Here is a 27,530-nt window from a genome sequence, read left to right as displayed (position 1 = left end):
GTGTAGTATCATATCACCACCGCTAGATGCCGCCCCTTCCCCCTTTTTCCCCCTATTGGACAACACCATATCCACTCAGCAGCTTCCTCCCCTGCCTCTCATGTTTCCACTCCGTCCAAACGTTTGAGAGGCAAAAGGTTCATCCCAGTTTGTGTTCCTACAAGCGCCGAGTAGGCTGACACTTCCTTGGTGCTGCAGCAACTTTGGAAAATATCCCTTTTTTTTTTAATGATTGCTTTTACGGGAAGTATCCATGCTGAAGAAGACATGTCCTGCATGCGGGATATGGTGAGTACCAATTGGTTTTATTTTATATTTTGATGTGCTTCCACTTTGAAGTCATGAATGCATGCATGACAGTGCAAAGTTCCTATGGATGTTTTGAAGCTCTTTGAAGTGACTTTGTGGAAAGGAATAAGTATGATTGTTAAAAAAACGCAGCTCTCCACTACAGTGTGTTAAAAAGTGTTTGGCATGCACAGCTGGACATGTTTGGCTTGTGCTCACACGCTGCACAGTTTGGGGGACAAAAGTTGTGTGTGGGTGGGTGAAGGAAGAATGAAGGGGGGTCGGGGGGGACTCAGTGTTGGGGACTGCCAGGCTGTCGTCGTGGAGACCAGAGGCCACAGGTGACCTCTGACCTGAGGGCTCTTGTAGGGTCCTTTAAGCGCGGTGGCTATGTGTGTGTGTGTGTGTGATGACGTAAGTGCAGGACAATGGAGACACAATAGATGTGTGAGCCGTTGTTGGAGATTGTGTGCTACGTGCCCCGTGGTGGTTTATTTTTCGTGGGGTTTGAATTCATGCAGTCAATCAGCAGTACCACATTAATATGACGCTAAACTACCGTATATGTCGTCCTGAGAGCTTAACATGCTCATCAAGGAAACATTTTGGAACATAATTGTTAAAAATAAGTAAAACTATTTCTCAAAAATAACAAATCTTGGAGTAAAACCATTAGCATTGCATTAGCATTTGGCATTTAATAAAGGATGAAGAGTCTTGAACCAGTCATGATGTGCTATATATATCACTATATTGACACTTACTATGGTACACATTATGTCATTGGATGGTCATATTACCTCGTACTTCGGTACGAGGTGCATTATTAAAAAAAAAACAACCTTAAACTGTATTATGGAAAGCAGGAAGTGAACAAATGTAACAGTTCACTATATTGACAGTTACTATGGTACACATTATGTCATTGTACGGTGCATTATTTAAATAATAAAAAAACCCAAACTGTATTATGGAAAGCAGGAAGTGAACAAATGTAACAGTTCACTATATTGACAGTTACTATGGTACACATTATGTCATTGTACAGTCATATCACCTCGTACTTCGGTAATTTAATTATTTAAATTAAAAAAAAACTTAAACTGTATTATGGAAAGCAGGAAGTGAACAAATGTAACAGTTCACTATATTGACAGTTACTATGGTACAAATTATGTCATTGTACAGTCATATCACCTTGTACTTCGGTACACCTTGTAAAAAAAACCCTGTAATCCATAAAAAAATCCATACATTCCTGACGCAAGGTATGCTTGGTAGCATACAATATTTTTGCTCGATTGCAAAATATGTTGCAGAGGAGAAGTAAACAAGGATTGCTAACATACTGTTGATACGGCGATATATCAATGTTGGATTGGACTACCCAGCATACCTTGCGGGCATTTGGATATTTCTTTTTTTAAATAATGCACCTCGTACCGAAGTACGAGGCGATATGACCGTACAATGACATAATATGTACCATAGTAACTGTCAATATAGTGAACTGTTACATTTGTTCACTTCCTGCTTTCCATAATACATTTTTTTTCTGGGATGCAGAACCAGCCGAGACAGCTGATGCAATGTCTTCATTCAGCTGTTAAACATCCCAGCAGCTCCCGTGTCTAAATGTGCGTCAGGGCTTTCTAAACACCAGCAGCTGATGAAACACATGTTGTGCCGACTGTTCGATGTCTGCTGACCACACAAATCCGAGACGTTGCATGTAATAATTGTGACTTACATATATGTATGTTTTTTTTTAATGGTTACGTATACATGAGTCCACATGAGTTCACGCATCCAACAGATGGTCCAACAGTGGCGCTCCGTTGGTTCATAGAGGTTTTCCCCTCAAGCCAGTCAGCTAATCAAAGACTAATCAGTACTTCTGCAACCCCCCCCCCCCTTTTTTTTTAGTCCCCACCTCCTGTTCCTTTCACCTCTTTTTCTCACCCTTTCTCTCTCCTAATCCTGAGTTTATCCTGGTTTTATAGGCTCTCTTTGGACCATGCCTGATCGCTCTGAGAAGACTTTTTGGGATAATTTAGTCCAGTTTGCATGTTCTAATGAATGAGACTGGATGCATGTCTTGCAAGTGTGAGTTATCTTAGAGAGAGAACACTGAAGTTAATGATTAATCCACAAATTGCAGGCGTTTCCTCATAGCTAAAGAAGGATGTTGACATTCTTTAGTTCCTTGTCTGGAGTGAAGGTTGACTAGGTAAGTGTGACAATATGCACCCTCATTTGCATTTATAAACGTTAGTTGTAGTGAGACAAGACCAGGTGACCCATAATGTTAATTCCAGATTAGCTATGAAAACATAGCAAAGTAAACAGTTGATGCAGCATTGAACAATAGTGTTATACTCATGGGACAGGCAGGACCTACTGACCTTCAGAAGGGGGAAAAGGTCTGCAAGTGCACGACAGCGGACAGACCCCTCACTGTGTTCTTTGTCCCGAAATGTCACCGACTTCAGTGAAAATCAACTCTGACAGGAACTTATTGTCTTATTATCTTATTGGGCTTTTATTGTGAAGTAAGACGCTGTGTTTACCTTTTTTTTTATTGGTCAGCTTTATCTTGCCGAGAGGTGTGCGTGCGCTCACATGCCTGAATAGCTGTAACGGTCACACTGTCTATTGCAGGGGTCTCAAAAACACGGCCCGTGGGCCAAATATGGCCCGCAGGACACTACTTTGAGGCCCCCGCCTTGATATGAAAGTTTAATGTTAGTGAGGCCTGCGCAAATGATGGATGCTGTATGGTATCATGTACCCAGAAAAAAAATATTATGTTTCATTAATGTTCATGTTAAAGGTTAAATAACTGTTAATAGTTATCCTCCCTATCCGTGTGGAAGTGGTAAGTTTTTGATATGGATGCTGTATGGTATCATGTACCCAGAAAAAATTATTACGTTTGATTAATGTTCATGTTAAAGGTTAAATAACTGTTAATAGTTATCCTCCCTATCCGTGTGGAAGTGGTAAGTTTTTGATATGGATGCTGTATGGTATCATGTACCCAGAAAAAATTATTACATTTGATTAATGTTCATGTTAAAGGTTAAATAACTGTTAATAGTTATCCTCCCTATCCGTGTGGAAGTGGTAAGTTTTTGATATGGATGCTGTATGGTATCATGTACCCAGAAAAAAATTATTACGTTTGATTAATGTTCATGTTAAAGGTTAAATAACTGTTAATAGTTATCTTCCCTATCCGTGTGGAAGTGGTAAGTTTTTGATATGGATGCTGTATGGTATCATGTACCCAGAAAAAATTATTATGTTTCATTAATGTTCATGTTAAAGGTTAAATAACTGTTAATAGTTATCCTCCCTATCCGTGTGGAAGTGGTAAGTTTTTGGCTATTTCAGTTTAATGGAAATAACTTGAAGGCTACCGCTTAGGTCGCTAGCTCTCTAGTTTGCGAGTTAGCATGCGTCTCAAGACCCTGCAGTTGCGCAATATGTTGTAAATAAAAAGAGTATAAATGTGACTATAGTCGTGTTTTGTCATGTCTACAGGGCTCTAATAATGCTTTGTTCATTTTAATCTGAAAAAAATAATTTGTCTACCCACCAACTATATGTGGTTTCTTAAGTTTTTATTATTTGCCGTTTTATTATTATTATTATTAGGTATGAATGTGAGTGTGAATGGTTGTTTGTCTATATGTGCCCTGTGATTGGCTGGCCACCAGTCCAGGGTGTAGAAGACAGCTGGGATAGGCTCCAGCATCCTCGTGAGGATAAGCGGTAGAAAATTTATGAATTAATGAATTTCCGAGAGAGGAGATAAATGATGAAAAAAATAGGATGGGTCCCAGGACAGAGCCTTGATGCATGCCTGAAATGATGGATGAGGGCTGGGCTGTGTGGGGACTTGAACCGGATGAAGTATGAGTCTACAATGTACAGTTTCACTCTTAAAATAGTTTTTTTTGTACTGAACAGCCAGGACAAAGATACTATCTCCGCCCCATTTCCAGTTTTAAGGTGTATTATTCCTAAAAATGTCTGCTCAACTTCCAAATAGTGTGACTTCCAATATAGTGAACTGTTACATTTGTTCACTTCCTGCTTTCCATAATACAGTTTAAGTTTATTTTTTCGTTTGTTTTTCTAAATAATGCACCTCGTACCAAAGTATGAGGTGATATGACCGTACAATGACATAATGTGTACCATAGTAACTGTCAATATAGTGAACTGTTACATTTGTTCACTTCCTGCTTTCCATAATACAGTTTAAGTTTATTTTTTTGTTTGTTTTTTTTTAAATAATGCACCTCGTACCAAAGTATGAGGTGATATGACCGTACAATGACATAATGTGTACCATAGTAACTGTCAATATAGCGAACTGTTACATTTGTTCACTTCCTGCTTTCCATAATACATTTTTTTCCTGTGATGCCGAATCAGCCGAGACAGCTGATGCAATGTCTTCATTCAGCTGTTAAACATCCCAGCAGCTCCCGTGTCTAAATGTGCGTCAGGGCTTTATAAACACCAGCAGCTGATGAAACAGTATATACAGTAATAGTTTTTTTTTTGTACTGAACAGCCAGGACAAAGATACTATCTCCGCCCTATTTCCAGTTTAAGGTGTATTATTCCTAAAAATGTCTGTTCAACTTCCAAATAGTGTGACTTCCATTGTATTTAAAAAGCGTTTTTCCAAGTCAAGCCGCTGCTTTATATCAAACAGACTTTTCCTTATACCGTAATTCCTGACAATGGCTCATTCCCAGCAGGACCTAATCAACTGTTCTTTCTCCAAAGCCACACAGCTTTACCCAAGTCCTGTACTGTCAAAAGGGAGCTTAAGTAAAGGAAATGAGTCTGGTCCGCTTGCCCACCTGACAGTTCCAACAGGTATAGAATCTGTAAGACCTTGTTTTTGTTTCCGTTACCGCTGACATACATTGGTGTCAAGCTGAAGGTCATTCTTTGAAGCAAGACTAATAATACGGCCTCTAATAGCAGGGGGTCTTTTCATGTACAGTATGTTTTGACGTTTGTTTGTTTTTACTAAAAAAGGTACAATCAAGCCCAGGAATGCCTTTAAAGGTGTGCCAGTCTTGGCGTGGCGCTTTATTAAATCAAGATTCCTGCATGCCCACCCATTGGTATGGAGGACCAAAACTGCCAAAATAATAAATAAATAAATACAAGTGGAAATAAAAACAAAAATGAAAAAAAAAAAAATCAAAAAATTAAATACAAAAAAAATAATATAAATGGAAATAAAAACAAAAATAAAAAAATATATACATAAATAAATAAATAGATATAAATAAACAGATAATAAATAAACAGTTCAACCCAAGACACACTTAGGACCGCCCCCTCATTTGAATAGTTTTTCCTTCTGCATTTCAAGCTGACATTGTCTGCAGCATGAAATAAATACATATGAGAGCAGAGTGCTTTTATTTATTGATTGATATGTAATTCTATTAATATATTTATTTTTGTATTTATTTTTAATTTTTGAATCTTGTTTTTATTTTTGTATTTATTTTTGCTTTTATTTATTTATTTATGAATATATTTTTTTTATTTTTGTTTTTATTTCCATTTATATTTATTTTTTTGTATTTAATTTTTTGATTTTTTTTTCATTTTTCTTTTTATTTCCACTTTTATTTATGTATTTATTATTTTGGCAGTTTTGGTCCTCCATATATTGGTGCCATCTTTAAGAAGTCAATGTAGTCCAGTGAGCTCTGCAGGCCCACAACATCGCATGCGGAGGAAGTAAAGAAGCAGTTACTCTGGGGGTTGAAAAGAAAAAAAAAAGAAAAAAAAAAACAGAACAGTGCGCTCTTTTCTTCCCTCTTCGGTTTAATTTATGTAACCTGAGATGGTGTAGAACCCGTCCGGTAACCCATCTGATAATCACACTATTGTCCAAACAGCACAAGACTTTCATTCCAAGTCAGATCCTCAGTGAGTAAACAAGAATGTTGCGTCGGTGGTGTTTGTCCGGTGAGGCGTTTGTGCGTCTACCGGACTGTCTGCCTTCAAAAACGGATCCACATGCAGGTCTTTTGTATGCGGGAACAGGCAGAACAAGTCAGACCACATGGGCCCCTAAATGAGTACACAGTGCACAAAAGAGATGAGCAGGTGCGGGGAAGCTGGAAAGTACCACGCACTCTGAACAGCACTTGGTCACCGTATTCCATACTGGCTACAAAAACACAACAATCTGCACGGATTCTATTGAAACAGCTTTAAAAAGGAGCTTAGCCTCATCTTTGCGTACATGCAAAGTCATCCTGTGGCTGATTGTGTCGGATCATGCAGTTCCCTCCCACCCATCAGTCAGAGACATAGGAAGTCATGTGACGTGATGGTCAGTGGCGGAACAGAAACATCGGCTTGGATAAGTGGCACATTCAGGTAAAGCGGTTTTTGAGATTGGCTAATAGTATCAGTATTTTTGTAAGTAACATATGCTATTTTATTGCCTGATTATGTTGCTTTTATGTATGTTTTTACATTGATGTTTTCATTGGAGTCTTGCATCTTGTTTGTTTTGACTCCTTCTATGGTCAGTCGTTGTTGTTTTTAAAAGTACTATAAAAAAAAATACATTTTAAAAGTATTACTTTTTTTGTAGAATTTTTATGTTTAAGTATTGTAGTAATTAATTAATTCATTTTCTACCGCTTATCCTCACAAGGGTCACAGGGGGTGCTGGAGCCTATCCCAGCTGTCTTAGGGCGAAAAGCGGGGTACACTCTGGACTGGTGGCCAGCCAATCACAGGGCACATATAGACAAACAACCATTCACACTCGACATAATGTTTTGATCTGAAAAATCTTATGTAACTTTGATCAAACGCAGAATTACTGCAGCTTCTGCTTGGACATTATCAACACACTGCTCCGCCATTGTCCAATTTCAGGTCAACATTTGCAATAAAAGTGTGTGTCGATGATTCACCTTCTACTTGTCCCTTCAAATGCCAAACCAGGTTTAAGCTTTAGATACCCTTCTTAAACATATTTAAAGTATAAAATGGACCTATGGACAATTCGGAGTCGCTAATTAACCTAGCATGTTTTTGGAATGTGGGATGAAAAACCAGAGTACCTGGAGAAAACCCACGCATGCACATGGAGAACATGCAAACTCCACACAGAGATGGATGGTGGAATGAAGTATTGCTTATTATTCACATTTGTATTCCAATTTATTGAGTCAAAAATACACACAAATTAAATGACTTAATACTGTAATACTGTGTTAGTTACCTTATGATATTAAGCTAAGTAAATGTACTCATATTTGTTGTGTAATCCCTGAGTGCCGTACCGTTGCAATTCTGCTTTAATGTGTGCAAATCAGCCCCCCGAGACACAGAAGATGCGCCTTTATAATCTATTGGAAACACTTATTGACATGCTGGTGAGTTGAGCATGCCCACAAGTGCAACTGTGACTAATGGATGGGTGACTAATTCACCCACAAAGAGTGTTTGTTTGTTTGCGGAGCTGAATTAGAATTAGAATAACTTGTACTTTTAAAGGCTTTACTGCAGGGGTCTCAAAACTCAATTTACCTGGGGGCCACTGGAGCTAGGGTCTGGGCGAGGCTGGGCCGCATCAGGTCCCCCCCCCCCCCAAAAAAAAACGCATTTATTATTTTACAAATTATTTTTTTCAGATTAAAATGAACAAAGCATTATTAGAGCCCTGTAGACATGACAAAACACGACTATAGTCACATTTATACTCTTTTTATTTACAACATATTGCGCAACTGCAGGGTCTTGAGACACATGCTAACTCGCAAACTAGAGAGCTAGCGACCTTTAAACGGTAGCCTTCAAGTTATTTCCTTTCAACTTAAATAGCCAAAAACTTACCACTTCCACACGGATCGGGAGGATAACTATTAACAGTTATTTAACCTTTAACATGAACATGAATCAAACGTGATAATTTTTTCTGGGTACATGATACCATACAGCATCCATATCAAAAACTTACCACTTCCACACGCATAGGGAGGATAACTATTAACAGTTATTTAACCTTTAACATGAACATTAATCAAACGTAATAATTTTTTCTGTGTACATGATACCATACAGCATCCATATCAAAAACTTACCACTTCCACACGGATAGGGAGGATAACTATTAACAGTTATTTAACCTTTAACATGAACATTAATCAAACGTAATATTTTTTTCTGGGTACATGATACCATACAGCATCCATATCAAAAACTTACCACTTCCACACGGATAGGGAGGATAACTATTAACAGTTATTTAACCTTTAACATGAACATTAATCAAACGTAATAATTTTTTCTGGGTACATGATACCATACAGCATCCATATCAAAAACTTACCACTTCCACACGGATAGGGAGGATAACTATTAACAGTTATTTAACCTTTAACATGAACATTAATCAAACGTAATAATTTTTTCTGGGTACATGATACCATACAGCATCCATATCAAAAACTTACCACTTCCACACGGATAGGGAGGATAACTATTAACAGTTATTTAACCTTTAACATGAACATTAATCAAACGTAATAATTTTTTCTGGGTACATGATACCATACAGCATCCATATCAAAAACTTACCACTTCCACACGGATAGGGAGGATAACTATTAACAGTTATTTAACCTTTAACATGAACATTAATCAAACGTAATAATTTTTTCTGGGTACATGATACCATACAGCATCCATATCAAACTTTAAACTTTCATATGAAGGCGGGGGCCTCAAACTAGTGTCGCATATTTGAGACCCCTGCTTTACTGCCATCTTTACTGCTGGGTAAGACGTCATGCTGAGCAGCCTCGGTGCTAATTAACATGTAATTACTGATTATCCCAAAGTGAAACCACATGCTTAGATAAGGAAACACAGGATGGATTAGCTGACCCTGTTGACCCCATGAAGACCGCTCATTTATTGACATTCTTTTTGTGTGTTTTTCTTTTTTTCTGAAATGCTGTCCGTTCTGTGCCTTAAACGTCCTTTGCATGTGGATGCACGTTCACAGCAGCTGTGGACTGAGCGCAACTGGTTTCGGTGTGGGTCGATGTGGGAACCACATGATTTGTGTTGTGGCAATTACAGAAGGTTGACTCCTACGTGAACTGCTTCTGGAAACAAAGAAGCTTCAGAGAAGGAAGAGGAGGAAACTCTTCCTGCTCTTTGTCTAATGATTTTAATAAGACGCTGGCTCTTTTGTCTAATCAGCTCGCACCCCCCCCCTACCGCCCCCATCATCACGCACTGATGATCTGGTTAAATGAACAGTCATTAGATGGCTCATTTTACACATATGTGGTTCCCATGGGATCATTCCTGTTTTTGATAACAGCTCATTTCTTTTGGCACATTAATAAGTAGCCAGTGAGAAATACTAAGAATGTTTTCTCTTATGACTTCACACTCTTCTCTGACAAATTCCATACAGTGCATCTTTTAAGGGGTGCTGAATGTTCCAGAATGTCTGGGGATGTATCGGTATCGAACTCGGTATCGTTATGGCACCAGTGCCGCCGTCATAAACGAGCGATGAATCGTTTAAATACAGGACCACTAACTATAAGTCTGACTTGCTGTGTCAATTTACAAAGAATTCTAAAGTCATCCCACAGCAACTTAATGCTCAAAATGTACAGGGCCCACTAACTGTAACAGTCTGACTCGCTGTCAACTTACAAAGAATACTAAAGTCATCACACAGCAACTTAATGCTCAAAATATACAGGGCCACTAACTATAACAGTCTGACTCACTGTGTCAATTTACAAAGAATACTAAAGTCATCACACAGCAACTTAATGCTCAAAATGTACAGGGCCCACTAACTATAACATTCTGACTCGTTGTGTCAACTTACAAAGAATACTAAAGTCATCACACAGCAACTTAATGCTCAAAATGTACAGGACAACCAACTTTTATATCAAGGCGGAGGCCTCGAACTAGTGTCCTGCGGGCCACATTTGGCCCGTGGGCCGCATGTTTGAGACCCCTGTTCTACAGTATGTGTGAGTGCACGTGATGCACAACACCGATGTCACGTACTCATCCTTCTGCTCCTAATGCTAATCTTTCACACACACAAACACCCGGGGGGGGGGGGGGGGGGGGGATATCAACACAAACATTCATTTAGCCCAAATCGAACCCAAGTCAGGCATGATGCCATTTCTCTGCCAAACAGTGCATGTGAATGAATAACATAAATAACACTGCTGATACATCGTTCCCAATCCGGTGCTGTTACGTAACATGATCCTAATCCTGATCAATACGGTTCGATGCCCCAGTGCAACCAGTCACCGAAAATAACCCCACACGACTCAGTGCTGCTGATTGAATTGTGTGTAAAAATCCAATACTGTGAAGTCAGCAGAGGTCGATCTACAACGGCTAACAAGAGAGGCTCCAGAGTTTGACATCTATATCAGGATTCAGGGACTTGGGAATAGTAATTAGTAAACAGCAATAGTCGTTAAAAGTGTGCTAATACCCGTCTTATCTTCTTAGCCTTTTAAGCATTTCTATTACACGATGCTATGCTGAAAATGGCTACCTGCTCACTTTGTGTTATTGATAATCAGTCATGGTGTATAGAGCACCATGCTAGTCTCAATAGCATACAACGCTGAATATAAGACGACAATTATTTTTCACTGCCCCACAGTCATTCATAACAACGCCTTCTTTGTTGTTAGCTAACAACAACCTTTTTTTGGACATCTCTACAGGTCACTACTGTATGTGAGTGATAGGGAAAAAAGCTCTGAATATAAGACAACCTGTCTTTTTCAGACTTCTTTCTCAGGTTCCAGGGTTTCCAGTTTTAACAAGCAAGCAAAACATTTGCTATAAATTGTGACCCTTGTAATTATTAGAATAGATTCAGCCTGAGAAACCCTTCTCAGCTATTTATTTATAAATTTCACGTCTCTGCACAAAACTGTGGTGCGTTCAGGTACCGCCGAACAAAGAACGAAATCTCAACGCTTGACAAAAAACATCAAAAAAACACTCACAGTGGTGCATTTATGCTGTAAATATGATGCGTATGGAATTACTTTTTTCAGATTAAAATGAACAAAGCATTATTAGAGCCCTGTAGACATGACAAAACACGACTATAGTCACATTTATACTCTTTTTATTTACAACATATTGCGCAACTGCAGGGTCTTGAGACACATGCTAACTCGCAAACTAGAGAGCTAGCGACCTAAACGGTAGCCTTCAAGTTATTTCCTTTAAACTTAAAAAAAGCCCAAAACTTACCACTTCCACACAAATAGGGAGGATAACTATTAACAGTTATTTAACATGAACATTAATCGAACGTAATAATTTTTTCTGGGTACATGATACCATACAGCATCCATATCAAACTTGCATTAAACTTTCATATCAAGGCGGGGGCCTCAAACTAGTGTCCTGCGGGCCACATTTGGCCGACGGGTCGCGTGTTTGCGACGTGTTAGGGTAATAGGAGTGTAAAGGTGACTATAGGGGTGTTATTTCATGTTTGGAGGCCTCTAATAATGTTTAAAAAAACACATTTCAACCACCGTTTATTATGTCATTGTATGGTCATATCACCTCGTACTTCGGTACGTGATAAAAAAAAAAAATTAAAAACTATATTAGGAAAGCAGGAAGTGAACAAATGTAACAGTTACTGATTGTAAAAGTACCAGATGGAGGGGTAGGATTCACACGTGGCCCAAATGTGGCCCGCAGGACACTAGTTTGAGGCCCCCGGTCTATCTCTAAGAGATGTACAGCCCTACTACAAAGATCTGAAAGCAACACGAGTGTGATGTCGTGCCGATTTAATCACCTTCGTACTGTCAACACGTCATAAAAACAGCAGACTGAAGTGCGCCGCAGGCCTGGAAGAGAGCGTTTATTTCCGATGTGAAGCAAAAGCGGCGCCGCGCTGTGTGAGTGCAAACACGCGCGGCGTGCGACCATGCGCCAACACTGTAGACGACTGCTCAGCTGCTCGGCGTCTAATTGTTTGCTAGTTATTCATTATGTATGAGAGATGCAGACAAACCCTGAAGCTACGCGTAGACGACTACGTTTTGTGTCATGTCTTACTTGTGAAATGTCACATGACTCAAGCTACATGGAAATGTGGTCAGGGATGCCCGTGGCGACACCGCACCGATGTCGTTCTATATACAATTTGGCACAAGAGATCCACTGAGGACGAGAGGCAGCCTCTTTTGGGGAGACGTGGAGCATGATTCAGTGGCGGTCCACAGAGGGGTGGTGTTAAAGCTCAAGTGTTCTCCGTGTCACAGTGTCTTCATTGATGGCGGCGACGTGAGTCACTACAGGGGTCAAAAGGGTGCTATTTGTTCATTGCTGCAGAGAAAAGCAGCCATTGAGGACTAAAATGTGGAGGCATAACACAAAATAGGGCAGTGGGTATTTTAGGGAGCCGACGGCTACAGTGGTGTTTTTATATGAGACGAAACGGTACACCGCTAGCCACTGACAAGCAAGCAAGAAAAAAAAAAATCCAAATTTAAATTTCTCTTCTAACACTAAGAAATTATGAATCAAATGATTCATTATAAAATGTTGATAAAATTGTAAATAACTACAATGTTGTACTCTTTCTCAATACATGGAGTCTTGTTGCTAGGCAGAGTTGACAAGGCTGAAGAATAACATAAACATAAGACGAAAATATGCATGTGGTTAGCATGTCCGTTAGCATGAGGCAGGCGCACACCCTGGATTGGTGGCCAGCCAATCACAGGGCACATATAGACAGACAACCATTCACACTCACATTCATACCTATGGACAATTTGAAGTCGCTAATTAACTTAGCATGTTTTTGGAATGTGGGAGGAAACCGGAGTACCCGGAGTAAAACCCACGCATGCACGGGGAGAACATGCAAACTCCACACAGAGATCGCCGAGGGTGGGGAAAGACAAAATAAGTAGCCAAAAAGTTACCACTTCCACACAAAATAAGAGGAGAACTCATTCATTCATTCATTTTCTACCGCTTATCCTCACGAGGGTCACGGGGGTTGCTGGAGCCTATCCCAGCTGTCTTCAGGCGAGAGGCGGGGTACACCCTGGACTGGTGGCCAGCCAATCACAGGGCACATATAGACAAACAACCATTCACACTCACATTCATACCTATGGACAATTTGGAGTCGCTAATTAACCTAGCATGTTTTTGGAATGTGGGAGGAAACCGGAGTACCCGGAGTAAAACCCACACATGCACGGGGAGAACATGCAAACTCCACACAGACGGTGGAATTGAACTCTGGTCTCCTAGCTGTGAGGCCCGCGTGCTAACCACTCAACCACCGTGCAACCCCAGCGTAATTTAAGTATTGGAAATTGCTGAATGCCATGCATTTCAACAAACATAACCAAAAGTGTATGACTATGCTATTTGAAATTAATGCACTATATTTTTATACATTTTTACATGATGATCATGTGACAGTACTTCCTTATAGTGTTGCATGCGGGGTTCAACACCCGCTTCAGTGACTAAATATGGTCTCCAGTCTGACTTAAGTTCTTTCCAATGTGAGGGATGGAGTGCTTAGTGGGAGAGACAACAAAGCGATGAAAAGTCTCAAACAGACCATAAAACCAAAGGGGGTTCTTAGATAAGAGAAGCGTGGAATGTTGAGCAAATCTTTACAGTATTGCTGTCCATTGACTTTACATTGAAGGGCGTTAGTGGTTGTACGGAATAACAGGAAGTACCAAAAGCGCTGGAGTCCAAAGACAGGATTTTCTCATTCTATTCAGTTAAATACCGTCCATTTCAATATCGACTGATAAGTGACTGGTTTCGCTTGTAATTGGGTTAAATGGATGCGTGCTACTTCGAGGTATTCCTGTGTAAGTCGATGATTAACTCGGGTCATTGTGATGTTTGCCGATGCTTCACCGATGTCGTCATTATTCGTTTTTGTGTAACCGAGGTCATGTTAACGCTTTGTTTGGATATCCTCATAGTTATCTGTCGGTGTCATGTGAACCCTCGACTCATGGGGTTTATAGGTAAATGTTTACTAAAGCTAATCAAGGTTGCATGGTGCGTTTCAATGATGATGTCATAAGTGTGAGATTATTTGTGGATTAAATTAAGCGAAGGCTGATTTGGGTTTTGCTGGTTTTTTTTCCAGCCTTCATGTGATCATGTGATGTAACTCAATGTTTGCCGTGTGGGAGTTTGAGATGGAACATGCACCGTTACCCCTCAAATGTAAACAAACTTTGATATGAGGGTGATCTCTGTGGGGGTAGAGGATCTAGAGCTTTAGAATTTTTTTTTTTTTTTTTTGACCTGCATGCATACACTAGTGTGAGTGAAGCATCCGTGGGAGTGAGCGTTTGGTGCATCAAAAACCCGACAAGTCCGAGCTTGTGTTCTGTGAACTATCTTTGGAATTTTTGGCTTTCTCTCTATGTTGTTGATGTTGTTATTGTGGTACTGCTGACTGACCCGTGTGTCTCTTGAGGGTCTGAAATGTCCCCCCTCTTCACGCTCGAGTGTCAGACCTCATTCCAACTATTTTCGGCGAAGTTTGTGCTTGAGAATCCACTTGAAAAGCTGCAGGTTTTGTTGTCTTTGTGGTTGTCGGAGATGTGGCAGTTGTGTGGTTTTCTCCACGAGTGTGGTCATTATGCTGAGAAGACGAGGGGCAGCTAAAATTTCCATACATGGACCATAAAGGAAACACTAGGCATTTTATTTTCCATATAATTACACCATTATAACATTTTTTCATGTCTAGGCAACGTTTGACGTATTTTAACATTCTTCACGATCACACAAGTGTATAAATAAGTTAACCCCTATTAATAATGGTAATGGTTTTATTTCATTTGAACATGCATCAGATTACAATTGAATGCATCACATAATCAGTTCACAGTTCCACATGTCCGAAAGGAGTAGGAAGAAGCAAAGCTTATTAAATCCTACCCCTCCATCTGGTACTTTTATAATCAGTAACTGTTACATTTGTTCACTTCCTGCTTTCCTAATATAGTTTAAGTTTTTTTAAAAACGTTTTTTATTTATTTATTTATTTATTTTTGGTTGGTCACACTGCCGAGTACATAGAAACACTTCCGGTTTGTGCCGGAATTAGGAGTTAATAAACGGTATAATGGCGGCACAGCGGTCGAGTGGTTAGCCTAGACCTAGACCTCACAGCTAGGAGACCAGGGTTCAATTCCCACCTTCGGTCATCTCTGTGTGGAGTTTGCATGTTCTCCCCGTGCATGCCTGGGTTTTCTCCGGGTACTCCGGTTTCCTCCCACATTCCAAAAACATGCTAGGTTAATTAGCGACTCCAAATTGTCCATAAGTATGAATGTGAGTGTGAATGGTTGTTTGTCTATATGTGCCCTATGATTGGCTGGCGACCAGTCCAGGGTGTACCCCGCCTCTCGCCCAAAGACAGCTGGGATAGGCTCCAGCACGCCCCACGACCCTCGTGAGGAAAAAGCGGTAGAAAATGAATGAATGATTGAATGAATAAACGGTATAATAGTCAGTTAGAACATGATAAAAAAGTCAATGGGGGACCTTTAACAATACATCGGATCTCATTATTGCAGGTGTACCTAATGTTGTGGCCAGACATGCTAGTTTATTGTTATTATGAGCATATGTGATCTCAGTCAGTGCTATATTGGCTTATGGAAAGCTTTACATTGTGGCAAATAGCTCCATGAATAAAAACATGAGGAGCTTTGATACAAGTCTGTTCGAGAGGACCCCGGCAAAGTGGGCCAAAGTTGCTGCTGCAGCGCTCTTTTGCTTCACTCTTTTTTTACACATTTGCATAATTGGTGAAACTGCCGAGGGCACCAGTGCAAAGCACTTGATGATGTATTCCAAGTAAGAGCCGCCAGGATGTTTGCATGTGACAGCACACGGACCAAAAGTAGGATTTGAGAGGCGGGCGGCACAATGGCTTACCTTTCATCCCTTATATTCCATTATTACCTTTGTCCAAATATTATCATGACAATGTGTTGGTGTCACATTTACTCTATTTAATCATGTATTTTATCCACCGTTGTATTGAATCCACTAAAGCAGGGGTCTCAAACATGCGGCCCGCGCAAGTTTGATATGCATGCTGTATGGTATCATGTACCCAGAAAAAATTATTACGTTTGATTAATGTTCATGTTAAAGGTTAAATAACTGTTAATAGTTATCCTCACTATCCGTGTGGAAGTGGTAAGTTTTTGGCTATTTAGGTTTAAAGGAAATAACTTGGAGGCTACCGTTTAGGTCGCTAGCTCTCGAGTTTGCGAGTTAGCATGTGTCTCAAGACCCTGCAGTTGCGCAATATGTTGTAAATAAAAAGAGTATAAATGTGACTATAGTCGTGTTTTGTCATGTCTACAGGGCTCTAATAATGCTTTGTTCATTTTAATCTGAAAAAAATAATTTGTCTACCCACCAACTATATGTGGTTTCTTAAGTTTTTATTATTGTCCGTTTTATTATTATTATTATATTTATTTATTTATTACTGATTGATTGATTTTCTTTATTCTTGATTTGTTTCTTGATTTTTTTATCTTATTTTGTGTAGAAAAAATAAAAAGTAAGATATTCGATAACAGTGGAATGTTTTATCAGAGCTTTTATTGTAGAAAATTGGAACCAAAGCAAAGTTTTTTTAATTTTTTTGTTTTTAATAAATGCGTTTTTTTTTTTGGAAAACCCAGTCTCACCCAGACCCGAGCTCCAGTGGCCCCAAAGTAAATTGAGTTTGAGACCCCTACACTAAAGGATGATGCATTAGTGTGATGTTGATGCACACTAATGCATTCACCATGCACAGTTTACTGTGAATTTACATTTTAAAAATGTGATATATCTGTGTACATATTTATACAAACACATAATAGTCAAAGTATTCCACGAGATTCCTTCATACACATTGAACATGTGATTATTATGGGATGCCGGACATTTGCAAGCAAAATAAGCTCTACAGTAGATTGAATTGCCCGTGTGGCCTGACAGGAAAGCTTTTTTTTTTCCCATCTTTGAGCTGTGCAGTTGTAACCTAGTTGGATTTGAGTTATGCAACAGGCTTGTGATTTAACATATGCTCCCTGAGCCATCACTCTCATATGCTGCGTGTTCTTTTCTGCTGGGATGGGAGAGCATTTCTGCAACAACTGCAAGTACGCAATATGTATTTTTTCAATAGCCGTGTAATGGGGGTGGGGGGGTAGGGGGGGTTAAGCTCCAGCTGGGGTCTGAGACATCTGTCTGAGCACAGCTGATGACATCCGCTCAGGGTGACGGAGAAGACAATGTGTAAATCTTTACGCCTTATTTGAAACACTCATGTTTTTGTCATCTTGACAGAGCGCCTGCCTTCCTATGTGAGCCGTGTAACCAATGGCAACCTCAGTCCAAACTCTTCCTCGTCCGAGTAAAAACTTCCAAAACCCATTCCCGGCACCGTCTTTTGCACCGCGCTGCAGCATGGGAAGTGTCGGCAGTCTGGTGGAGAGGCCGGATGTCTCTCCGACTAAAGTGAACCGAGCTGTGCCCCAAGTCAGGCCCAAACAGTCCAGCAGCCTCCTGAAGAAAGGCTTCGCTCAAAGAGAGCTCCTCAACTACCTCAATATCGCCAGGTGAGTGCTGCCCTGGAACACGGCCATGTTGTCATCACATGACGATCGCTGATGTACCGTTTTGCCCAACAGAAAAGAACCCAGAAGCAACCAGAGTGGCGGCGCCAAGAAAGACATCATCACCTCTGTTGGCGGACGGGAGGAAGAGAACCTGTATGCTCGGGTCTTCCACAAAGATGGCACTGAGATTGACTTGACAAAGAACTCACTCCCAAGTGGGGGCAAGTATGAAAAGGTAAGCAGGTTGTCTTGTGGACAAAAGTACATTTTTTAAAATTAAAAATAAATATACCTACTCGACCTTTGACAACACTGTGGCGTTAGAGGATCTCTGAAAATGAGTCGACTTTCTTCATCAAGCGTTTTAGATGTCATAAAAGTGTAAAGAGAAGTTAACCACTAAATAGTTATTAACACGATTTAAAAATACACTAACCATTTAGTGAAGTTGAATGGGAAGACTGCTGAATGCAAAGAGACTTCATTGTTAAACACTAAAATAAAACCAAAATAAAACAAAAACACTCACCCTTTGATAAGTGATGGGAACCAAGTGTTTAGAGACGTTTGGAGTCCTTTTCCTGCAGAAAGATGATCAATTTGATCAGTCATGCAAGTGTAAAAAGATGTTAACCTCTGTAAAATAAAACCAAAATAAAACAAAACCACTCACCCTTTTATAAGTGATGGGAACCGAGTGTTTTGAGACGTTTCGAGTCCTTTTCCTGCAGAAAGATGATCAATTTTTATCTCTCATGCCTATGTAAAAAGATGTTAACCTCTGTAAAATAAAACAAAAATAAAACAAAACCACTCACCCTTTTATAAGTGATGGGAACCGAGTGTTTAGAGACGTTTGGAGTCCTTTTCCTGCAGAAAGATGATCAATTTTATCTCTCATGCCTATGTAAAAAGATGTTAACCTTTGTAAAATAAAACAAAAATAAAACAAAACCACTCACCCTTTGATAAGTGATGGGAACCGAGTGTTTAGAGACGTTTGGAGTCCTTTTCCTGCAGAAAGATGATCAATTTTATCTCTCATGCCTATGTAAAAAGATGTTAACCTTTGTAAAATAAAACAAAAATAAAACAAAACCACTCACCCTTTGATAAATTATGGGAACTGAGTGTTTAGAGACATTGCAAGTCCTCTTCCTGCAGAAAGATGATCAATTTGATCTCTCATGCAAGTGTAAAGAGATGTTAACCTTTGTAAAATAAAACAAAAATAAAACAAAACCACTCACTCTTTGATAAGTGATAGGAACAGAGTGTTTAGAGACATTGTGAGTCCTCTTCCTGCAGAAAGATGATCAATTTTATCTCTCATGCAAGTGTAAAGAGATGTTAACCTTTGTAAAATAAAACAAAAATAAAACAAAACCACTCACCCTTTTATAAGTGATGGGAACCGAGTGTTTAGAGACGTTTGGAGTCCTTTTCCTGCAGAAAGATGATCAATTTAATTTCTCATGCCTATGTAAAAATATGTTAACCTTTGTAAAATAAAACCAAAATAAAACAAAACCACTCACCCTTTGATAAGTGATGGGAACCGAGTGTTTAGAGACGTTTGGAGTCCTTTTCCTGCAGAAAGATGATCAATTTGATCTCTCATGCAAGTGTAAAAAGATGTTAACCTCTGTAAAATAAAACAAAAATAAAACAAAAATAAAACAAAACCACTCACCCTTTGATAAGTGAAGGGATCCAAGTGTTTAGAGACTTTGTGAGTCCTCTTCCTGCAGAAAGATGATCAATTTGATATCTCATGCAAGTGTAAAAATATGTTAGGTGCTATAAAATAAAACCAAAACAAAACCACTCATCCTTTGATGAAACAAAAATAAACTGTGTACTCACCAGTTGTTGTGCTGAGCAGCCAGGACATGGATGTGTGTACTGTACTGCTTTCCAATGTTCCATTTTCAGCTCTATGGTTATCGTTATACATTTCCTCTTCCATCATTCTCTGCCATCTGTGGTACCATGACAAAAAAAAAAAGCCAAATGGAATATATATTAAAAAAATAGATCTATGTCATATTCTCGCATCACGTGGGTGATGGAGCGGCATACTGTGAGTTAGGACACATTAATGACTTGTCAGCATCCAATGTGGGTGTTTTATACCGATATACAGTCAGTGGCGGACTGCCAAGGTTGTTTTAAATGTATCAGTATTCCATTTAGACATCTCTGGCAGCATCCTCCGACACCCCGCATTGCCTGTCAGAAGCATCAATCAACCTTTTATTTCCGTGTTCATGGATTTCGACTCTAAGTTTGTTGTGGTCTCAGTTTATAGCAGCAATAAAATCCATCAATCGATGCAGATAAACCTGGAGGCTAAAACTGTATTGATTTAAAAATGGATGCTTTCCACGGCGATGGAATTCACTAACTCGGTTGATTGCTCTTTTTTTTACCCCCCCCCCCCCCCCCCCCAAAGGCTCGTTTGAGGTCATCCGCATTCAAACCTGTCACCCCCAAAAACTTCAGCTCCATGCAAAACCTGTATCCATCTTCTAAATCAGAGGAATTGGACCACGGTCTCTCCAATGGGCTGCACAGAGCCTATGGCCATGTCACCAAAGCCGTGTCCAGCTCCTCTTCCTCCTCATCACCCTCTCGCCATGGAGGGCCAAGCACTGGTAACAAGGTACAATGTTTCTCCTATCATTTTTTTTGCGTAAAACCGTATTTTGTGGCCCCCTAGTTTAGTGATTTTCAACCTTTTTGAGCCACGGCACGTTTTTTTACATTGGAAAAATCTTGTGGCACACCACTAACCAAAAATTTCACCACAAGCTCACACGTGCATCAATAAGTCTATAGGAGGAACAAGGCAGGTGTTGCTACACGGACCAATATTACATTGCTATGCTAGTCTTTACACCACAGACACTCCACAGTAGCCATGTTTTTACATGACCACTTTTTCTCTTTCCGAATGACCTTTCGGGAAACAATGGTATCCATAGAAAGGAATATTCCAATCTGTTGTCTACATGTGGCGTGAAAATCAAACAGAATAGTCAATAGGGCATGCCCATTAAAACGTAAACATCAACATCACGTGATACCGACTTCTTTCACTTGTTGGAATAATTCCGTATTGCCAATTTTTTCGTCTGTCCAGTCTTGAAATTTAGTTTGAATAAAAAAAACAAACTTTGCTTAAGTCCAATGCCGATTGCTGGCCTCCATTTTTAAAAGTGAAGAACGTCTGGATCTGCGTGTTACGTCATATCTGAGCATGTGCTGAAAGAACGCACCTGGGATCAATTTAAATTTAAACAGGAAAAGATCAAATTTAATATTGCTAATATTTTATAATTAAACTCAGGACATGTTTTATATAGATATAAAGTAAACCTCGGATATATCGGACTCGGATATATCGGAAATTCGTTCACAACGGACAGATAAAAAAGAACCAATTTTTCTGTAATGCATTTCCAATAAAAATTCATTGCATATATCGGATTTTTTATAACGGATTTCGCCTATTTCGGACAAAATCTCCAGTCCCATTCCAATGCATTTCCATTAAATTTCCCTCGCATATATCGGATGGCCGCATCGTGGCGCTCCGATTCGCCGAATCGTGACAGGCCGCTATACGACGTCATTTGCAGCGTTTGCAGCGTTGCCTGCGCGTCCAGGTACATTGGAAACATAGTCAAGGAAGTGCCTTTTTATAACGGATAAAATCCCATTTACGCATATACCGGATATAAATCCGATATATGCGTAAAACGGACATTTTCCGGTATACGCATATAACGGATTTCGCTTATATCGGACAAAACCAGTGGGAACAATTGAATCCGATATATCCGAGGTTTACTGTATATTTTCTTTTTTAATAAAACTGCACTTGTGAATAAAGTATAGAAGGGTTTAGATTCTGTTCCACAGAAGGCGCTAACGCACACGAAAGCTGCTTGCTAACCGCCAATAAACAACAGAAGAAGAAAAACACCACGAAGAAGAACGCAGTATGACAACTGTCCGTTTGAGCGGGTACAAGATACCTCAATCGGATTGGTTAAAGGAATATTCCATCCCTGTTCAATTCTTTCCGTTTGAGCAAATAAAGCAAATTCAATTGGAATATTTGGATCCATGTATACTATTGACATAATATTTGCAAATTATGATTATTCATTCATTCATTCATTTTCTACCGCTTTTTCCTCACGAGGGTCGCGGGGGTGCTGGAGCCTATCCCAGCTGTCTTCGGGCGAGAGGCGGGGTACACCCTGGACTGGTCGCCAGCCAATCACAGGGCACATATAGACAAACAACCATTCACACTCACATTCATACCTATGGACAATTTGGAGTCGCCAATTAACCTAGCATGTTTTTGGAATGTGGGAGGAAACCGGAGTACCCGGAGAAAACCCACGCATGCACGGGGAGAACATGCAAACTCCACACAGAGATGGCAGAGGGTGGGAATTGAACCCTGGTCTCCTAGCTGTGAGGTCTGCGCGCTAACCACTAGACCGCCGTGCCGCAAATTATGATTAATAAATGTTAATTATAAAATTAATAATAATAATTCCTCACGGCAAACCTGGCGGTTCCTCAAGGTAAAATCACTGCCCTACTTGACATTAAAGATTAGTGTAAGTGCAGCCCCCAAAAAGTGGGCGCCACAAAGCTAATAGAATTGACATGGAGCGGTGACAATAACCTTATTTCCGCCATATTGCCCCTTCTGTGTAGGCTCATTCTTCAGCGCGTGGGGCGAGCCAAGAGGATGACAATCTATCGGACTCGGGCCATAACTCCATGACCAGCCTGCCGCCATACCGTCCCCCGTTCCGCCCACACCTGGCTCACATCAGGTTGATCTCCGCTCTGTTACAACTCAAATGGTGTAGATATCGTTATGTTAACTTTTACGGCGCTTTATAGCGCATCCATGGGTCATATCAACACCATCGGTTCACTGGATCGCACCTCGTTTGGCGGCAAGGCTGTTGGCTCAGGGGGCGTGGCTTTAGGGGAGATGGCGTGTCGCAGCATGGCCACGCTGAGCCGCTTGGTGCCATACGGAGGGGAGGCGCCGCCTCCATATGATTGGACTCTCTCCATGTCTGTTGAAGAAGTGGTGAGTACTGTTCAAAAAAGCGTGTGGCACGCAGAAACCATGTCCACACTGAAAAGCTGACCTCCTCCAAGGTGCGGGATCTTGAGGAACGTCTGGTGGAGAAAGAACACGAGCTAAAGCAGATGAAAAGAAACCTGGACGAGAGCGAGGGTGCTATAGCTCAGGTGAGTCGCTCCTCAGTGTAAACATCTTGTATGAAGCCTGAGCCGCATGTTTGTGTCGGCATTGCGTGCAGGTATTTGAAGGCAAACAACGTCTGTGGGAGAAGGAGGTGGAGGAGCTGAAGCGCCTCTACGCCGCGAAGCTCCGACAAGTTTCCCAGCATGCCCAGCAATCCCAGCGAGGTCTCCAGTTGCAGCTCTACAAAGCTCAGCAGGAGAAGAACCGGCTTCAAGAAGAGCTGGATATTGGGAAAATAGGAACAAGCCAGGATGGAGTAAACAAGGAGAAGCCCATCAGTCCGACCCTGGAGGAGACACAGTGGGAGGTGTGGTCCTGAGAGACGCTTTATGACAGGGAGAAGCACTCACTTTGATGTAATTACAGGGAAGTAAGACTCATTTGTGTTCCCACCTTGAAGGTTTGCCAGAAGTCGGGAGAGATCGCTTTGCTCAAGCAGCAGTTCCGAGACTCTCAAGCTGAGGTGACGCAGAAGCTGAGTGAGATATTCCAGCTGAAGACGCAGCTGAGGGAGACGCGTATGGAGCTGAGGAACAGGGAGAGCCAGATAGATGCTCTGAAGGTCATCGTGCAAAGCTCCCAGCAGCATAGACGACCTTCTCAGAGTGCCAGTGACCACGGAAAAGGAGAGGAGATCCCTGGGGCGGGAGGTACTTTGAACTTTTTCTATTACTTAGTACTCACAAAAGTGAGTACACCCCTCCTGTTACAGAAACAACTTATATTTATGAAGGTACTTGGTTATTCTGAGTATTAAAAACGAGGTTATTACCTCATTAATGTAACCAGGTCAGCTTCAGACTGCTCCATTGGACCGGAGATGAACCGTGTGCCCATGTTCTGCTTGTAGGAGGCTGTGTGGGCCCGAATGAGGAGCGTCTGCGCGCCGAGCTGCTGCTGGAGCGCCGCCAAAGCGAGGCCCAGGCCATGGCTTTCGAGGAGGAGAGGCAGACATGGCAGACAGAAAAGGACAAGGTCATCCGCTACCAGAAAGAGCTGCAAGCCAGCTATTTAGAGATGTACCACCGCAACGCAGAGCTGGAGAGGGAGGTGTACCAGCTGAGAGTCGACCGAGAACAAGGAGGAGGAGGAGGAGGGAGCACGCATGGGACTTTGGAAAGAGAAGCGCCAGAGCTGAAGAGTGAACAGGAAGTGGAAAAACAGAAGGACACCCCATCCTCGGGTTTGCCATGGATAGACAGGATTGAATCCTCTGAAATTTAAATGACTTTTATTTTTGTTGACGGGAAAGACAAGGCCTGCTTGGACCAAAAATAGGAGAAGATAGAATATCAACTTTTATATTCAGGATATTGACCCAAGATATTGTGTCAAATGTTTGATACGTAATGATTGTCATCTGCTAGAATGACGCACTAACGCTGAACAATCATACACTGCAACAACCATAATGGCTCGTAAAAATAATTTCAATCAATTAAAAAGACTTGCACCTAGGCACGCCCATATAAGGACTTCTCACCAGGCTCACTGTGAAGTCACAGGGAGCTAGTGTTAGAAAAAAAACTCTCTGAATTGTATAATTCAGAACCTCCGTGGTGAAGGTGAAAGTTGGACTTACCTGGTGAGAGGCACGGTGGTCGAGTGGTTAGCGTGCAGACCTCACAGCTAGGAGGACCAGGGTTCAATTCCATGCGTGGTACTCCGGTTTCCTCCCACATTCCAAAAACATGCTAGGTTAATTAGCGACTCCAAATTGTCCATAGGTATGAATGTGAGTGTGAATGGTTGTTTGTCTATATGTGCCCTGTGATTGGCTGGCGACCAGTCCAGGGTGTACCCCGCCTCTCGCCCAAAGACAGCTGGTATAGGCTCCAGCACCCCCCGCGACCCTCGTGAGGAAAAAGCGGTAGAAAATGAATGAATGAATGACTAAAAAGAAATTTTTTGTCTTGTACCTAGGCATGCCCATATAAGGACTTCTCATCAGGCTCACTGTGAAGTCACAGGGAGCTAGTGTTAGAAAAAACTCTCTGAATTGTATAATTCAGAACCTCTGTGGTGAAGGTGAAAGTTGGTCGAGTGGTTAGCGCGCAGACCTCACAGCTAGGAGACCAGGGTTCAATTCCACCCTCGGCCATCTCTGTGTGGAGTTTGCATGTTCTCCCCGTGCATGCGTGGGTTTTCTCCGGTACTACGGTTTCCTCCCACATTCCAAAAACATGCTAGGTTAATTAGCGACTCCAAATTGTCCATAGGTATGAATGTGAGTGTGAATGGTTGTTTGTCTATATGTGCCCTGTGATTGGCTGGCGACCAGTCCAGGGTGTACCCCGCCTTTTGCCCAAAGAAAGCTGGGATAGGCTCCAGCACCCCTGCAACCCTCATGTGGAAAAAGTGGTAGAAAATGAATGAATGAGTTTGATGTATATGACTAGCACGGCCCTACTGTACACATCCTCCATTATCAAGCTCTTCCTAAATGTGAATCTGTACATAAACAAACTATTATTGTGGGAATATTGATGTTTTGACAATAACCAAAGGATTCTGAAGGGATTTAACGGCGGCTTTGGGAAGCTTGCTGTGGATTCAGGGAGGTAAGCTGTGTTGTGGAGGTTAAGTATCCGGGACTAAAGCTGTCTGGTGCCACGACTGTAACACTATTTGTATTGACATTGTGAAAATGAGAATGTTAAACCATATTTTATCCCACGTTTCTTGTCGGATTGATGTATTGATGCCACCGATTGACGCTTATTGACTGAATTTGCGGGACACTCCTAATGCATGATTTTTTTTAACGCAGGCACAAGCATTGAAATAGCAGCTGTCATTTCACTTTTCAGAATACTACTGTGACTTTTATCTGTTGTCTGAGATCAAACTGCAAGGCATATATCTGCTGCTCTGAATAAAAAATAATTTCGAGTGTAAAAAATTGTTTTTTTTTTTCCTGGAAGTCTTAACTAAAATGCCTGAGGTGGGACATCCAGGATGCACCCGAAGGCCCAGACGTCTGTTGCTCCCTCAAAGGGGCTTAAGGTCTCACAAAGTGTGCCAATAAAAAAACCAAGGACAAGCGCTTTATGGTGGAATGAACAAGAGAGCAGCAGAGGCTTTTGGAACTAATGTGGCTTTTAGAGGTTTAGCCTTGGCTGCTTATCTTGCAGAGGAGGAGGAGGAGGAGGGGGGGGCTGGATGCAACTGGAGGATCCATGCTTGCTTAGAACGACTATGAACTACACTAGGAATAAGATACGCTACTTTGATTTTTGTGGTATTATCTAGAAAAATGATTCACCGGGTCCCTACCTCGCCATTTAAAAATATTATATAAACCGGCCTTAATATAACTGCAGCGCCCAGGGGAGCTTGAATGATTTGTTAAAGTGGGATGTGAGGAGATTCCTACCTCACATGGTACAATTCCGTAGGAGGGCTGCACCACTCAATTTGCCTGCTTTTCCGGATGAGCTGCAATGATTTAAAAGCAAGAAATCAGTACTTAAAATGAAGGTAGCTCCTTGCTGTTAAAAATGATTTTGATTTTTAAATTGACAAATTTGTCATTTGTGTTATGTTGGCGTAGCTTACATACTGAAAGCAGGAAGAGGCAAGATATAATGCTGGCAGTATGTTGAAATGTCAGCAGCCCTCTAAAGGAGCAGGAGGAAACCACTGCATATTGTTCCTGTAAGGTAAAAAAAAAAATTTTTAGAACATACAAGACAGCAACAGTGACACCTTGTGGCAGAGTTCATTCATACTGTATTAGAATAGTACTACCATCTTACTGTATCATATCAACACTAACATCTTTATAAAAAAATAAATAAAAAGAATAGAATAAAGAATAGAGAATAAAGAATAAGAATAATAAAAAGAAATATTTTTCATTTTAACCCAAAAACTGAACTACTTATTGGAAAAACTATTCAACGCTTCCTTGCAATTTCTATTTAAGTTTACATAAAGTTTAACAAAAAACATTTTGCAACAATAACATATAAAAAACAGTCATTATTTTAAACAGAGGCCATGCACCGACAGTACATTTTGAGAATAAATGTGATTTACAGTGAAACTAAGAATCCCATAAAGCTATTTTCATAACTTGCCTCACATACAAAAAAACAATTGAGTTAAAAGTGTAGCTAAATTATTTACAGCTTTTCTGTTAAGTTCCACAATAAAAAATAAAAATGATACACAAATATAAAAAT

At 40.7% G+C, this 27,530-nt stretch overlaps 2 protein-coding genes and 1 long non-coding RNA gene across 6 annotated transcripts in view; 1 reads left to right on the top strand and 2 right to left on the bottom strand.

The window, feature by feature from the left end:
- The window catches only part of anxa6 (annexin A6), a 58,115-nt gene extending 38,653 nt beyond the window's left edge, over nt 1-19,462 (bottom strand). For 2 of the 3 annotated variants that reach the window (XM_058062831.1, XM_058062830.1), the window contains exons 1-6: nt 19,427-19,460; nt 19,283-19,334; nt 19,139-19,190; nt 18,995-19,046; nt 18,706-18,757; nt 18,562-18,613 (exon numbers count right to left, since the gene is read on the bottom strand). The gene's annotated coding sequence lies outside the window, so the exon portion shown is untranslated. Of the gene's footprint in view, nt 1-18,561; nt 18,614-18,705; nt 18,758-18,994; nt 19,047-19,138; nt 19,191-19,282; nt 19,335-19,426 lie in introns of all 3 variants that reach the window. The other variant, XR_009120846.1, reaches the window with a different exon arrangement.
- On the top strand, nt 123-26,257 carry n4bp3 (NEDD4 binding protein 3). 2 transcript variants are annotated; one of them, XM_058062833.1, is made up of 10 exons: nt 123-288; nt 17,761-18,032; nt 18,105-18,267; nt 20,488-20,697; nt 22,776-22,897; nt 22,968-23,163; nt 23,235-23,327; nt 23,399-23,650; nt 23,744-23,993; nt 24,194-26,257. In XM_058062833.1, the coding sequence occupies exons 2-10, from the start codon at nt 17,794-17,796 to the stop codon at nt 24,565-24,567; spliced, it is 1,899 nt and encodes a 632-aa protein (XP_057918816.1). In that variant the 5' UTR covers nt 123-288; nt 17,761-17,793; the 3' UTR covers nt 24,568-26,257. The 2 variants fall into 2 exon arrangements, with proteins under 2 accessions (XP_057918816.1, XP_057918817.1); XM_058062834.1 differs by lacking the exon at nt 123-288 and adding an exon at nt 4,761-6,720.
- On the bottom strand, nt 19,570-23,622 carry LOC131110115 (uncharacterized). The gene is made up of 5 exons (XR_009120847.1): nt 23,013-23,622; nt 22,744-22,910; nt 19,899-20,014; nt 19,726-19,777; nt 19,570-19,622 (listed from the first exon to the last, which is right to left on the bottom strand). It is a non-coding gene; the product is annotated as an uncharacterized LOC131110115 (long non-coding RNA).
- Nucleotides 26,258-27,530: the final 1,273 nt, after the last annotated feature.

The sequence above is a fragment of the Doryrhamphus excisus genome, chromosome 23, assembly GCF_030265055.1.
Source record: "Doryrhamphus excisus isolate RoL2022-K1 chromosome 23, RoL_Dexc_1.0, whole genome shotgun sequence".
NCBI classification, from domain to species: Eukaryota; Metazoa; Chordata; class Actinopteri; order Syngnathiformes; family Syngnathidae; genus Doryrhamphus; species Doryrhamphus excisus.
This window is presented reverse-complemented; position numbering and strand designations above follow the sequence as displayed.

Bases quoted from the DNA above. Each gene is read 5' to 3' on its own strand.
- n4bp3 (XM_058062833.1), top strand. From the start codon at position 17,794: ATGGCAACCTCAGTCCAAACTCTTCCTCGTCCGAGTAAAAACTTCCAA. The intron at 23,328-23,398 runs GTGAGTCGCTCC...CATTGCGTGCAG, and splicing joins GCGAGGGTGCTATAGCTCAG to GTATTTGAAGGCAAACAACG. The intron at 23,994-24,193 runs GTACTTTGAACT...TTCTGCTTGTAG, and splicing joins GGAGATCCCTGGGGCGGGAG to GAGGCTGTGTGGGCCCGAAT.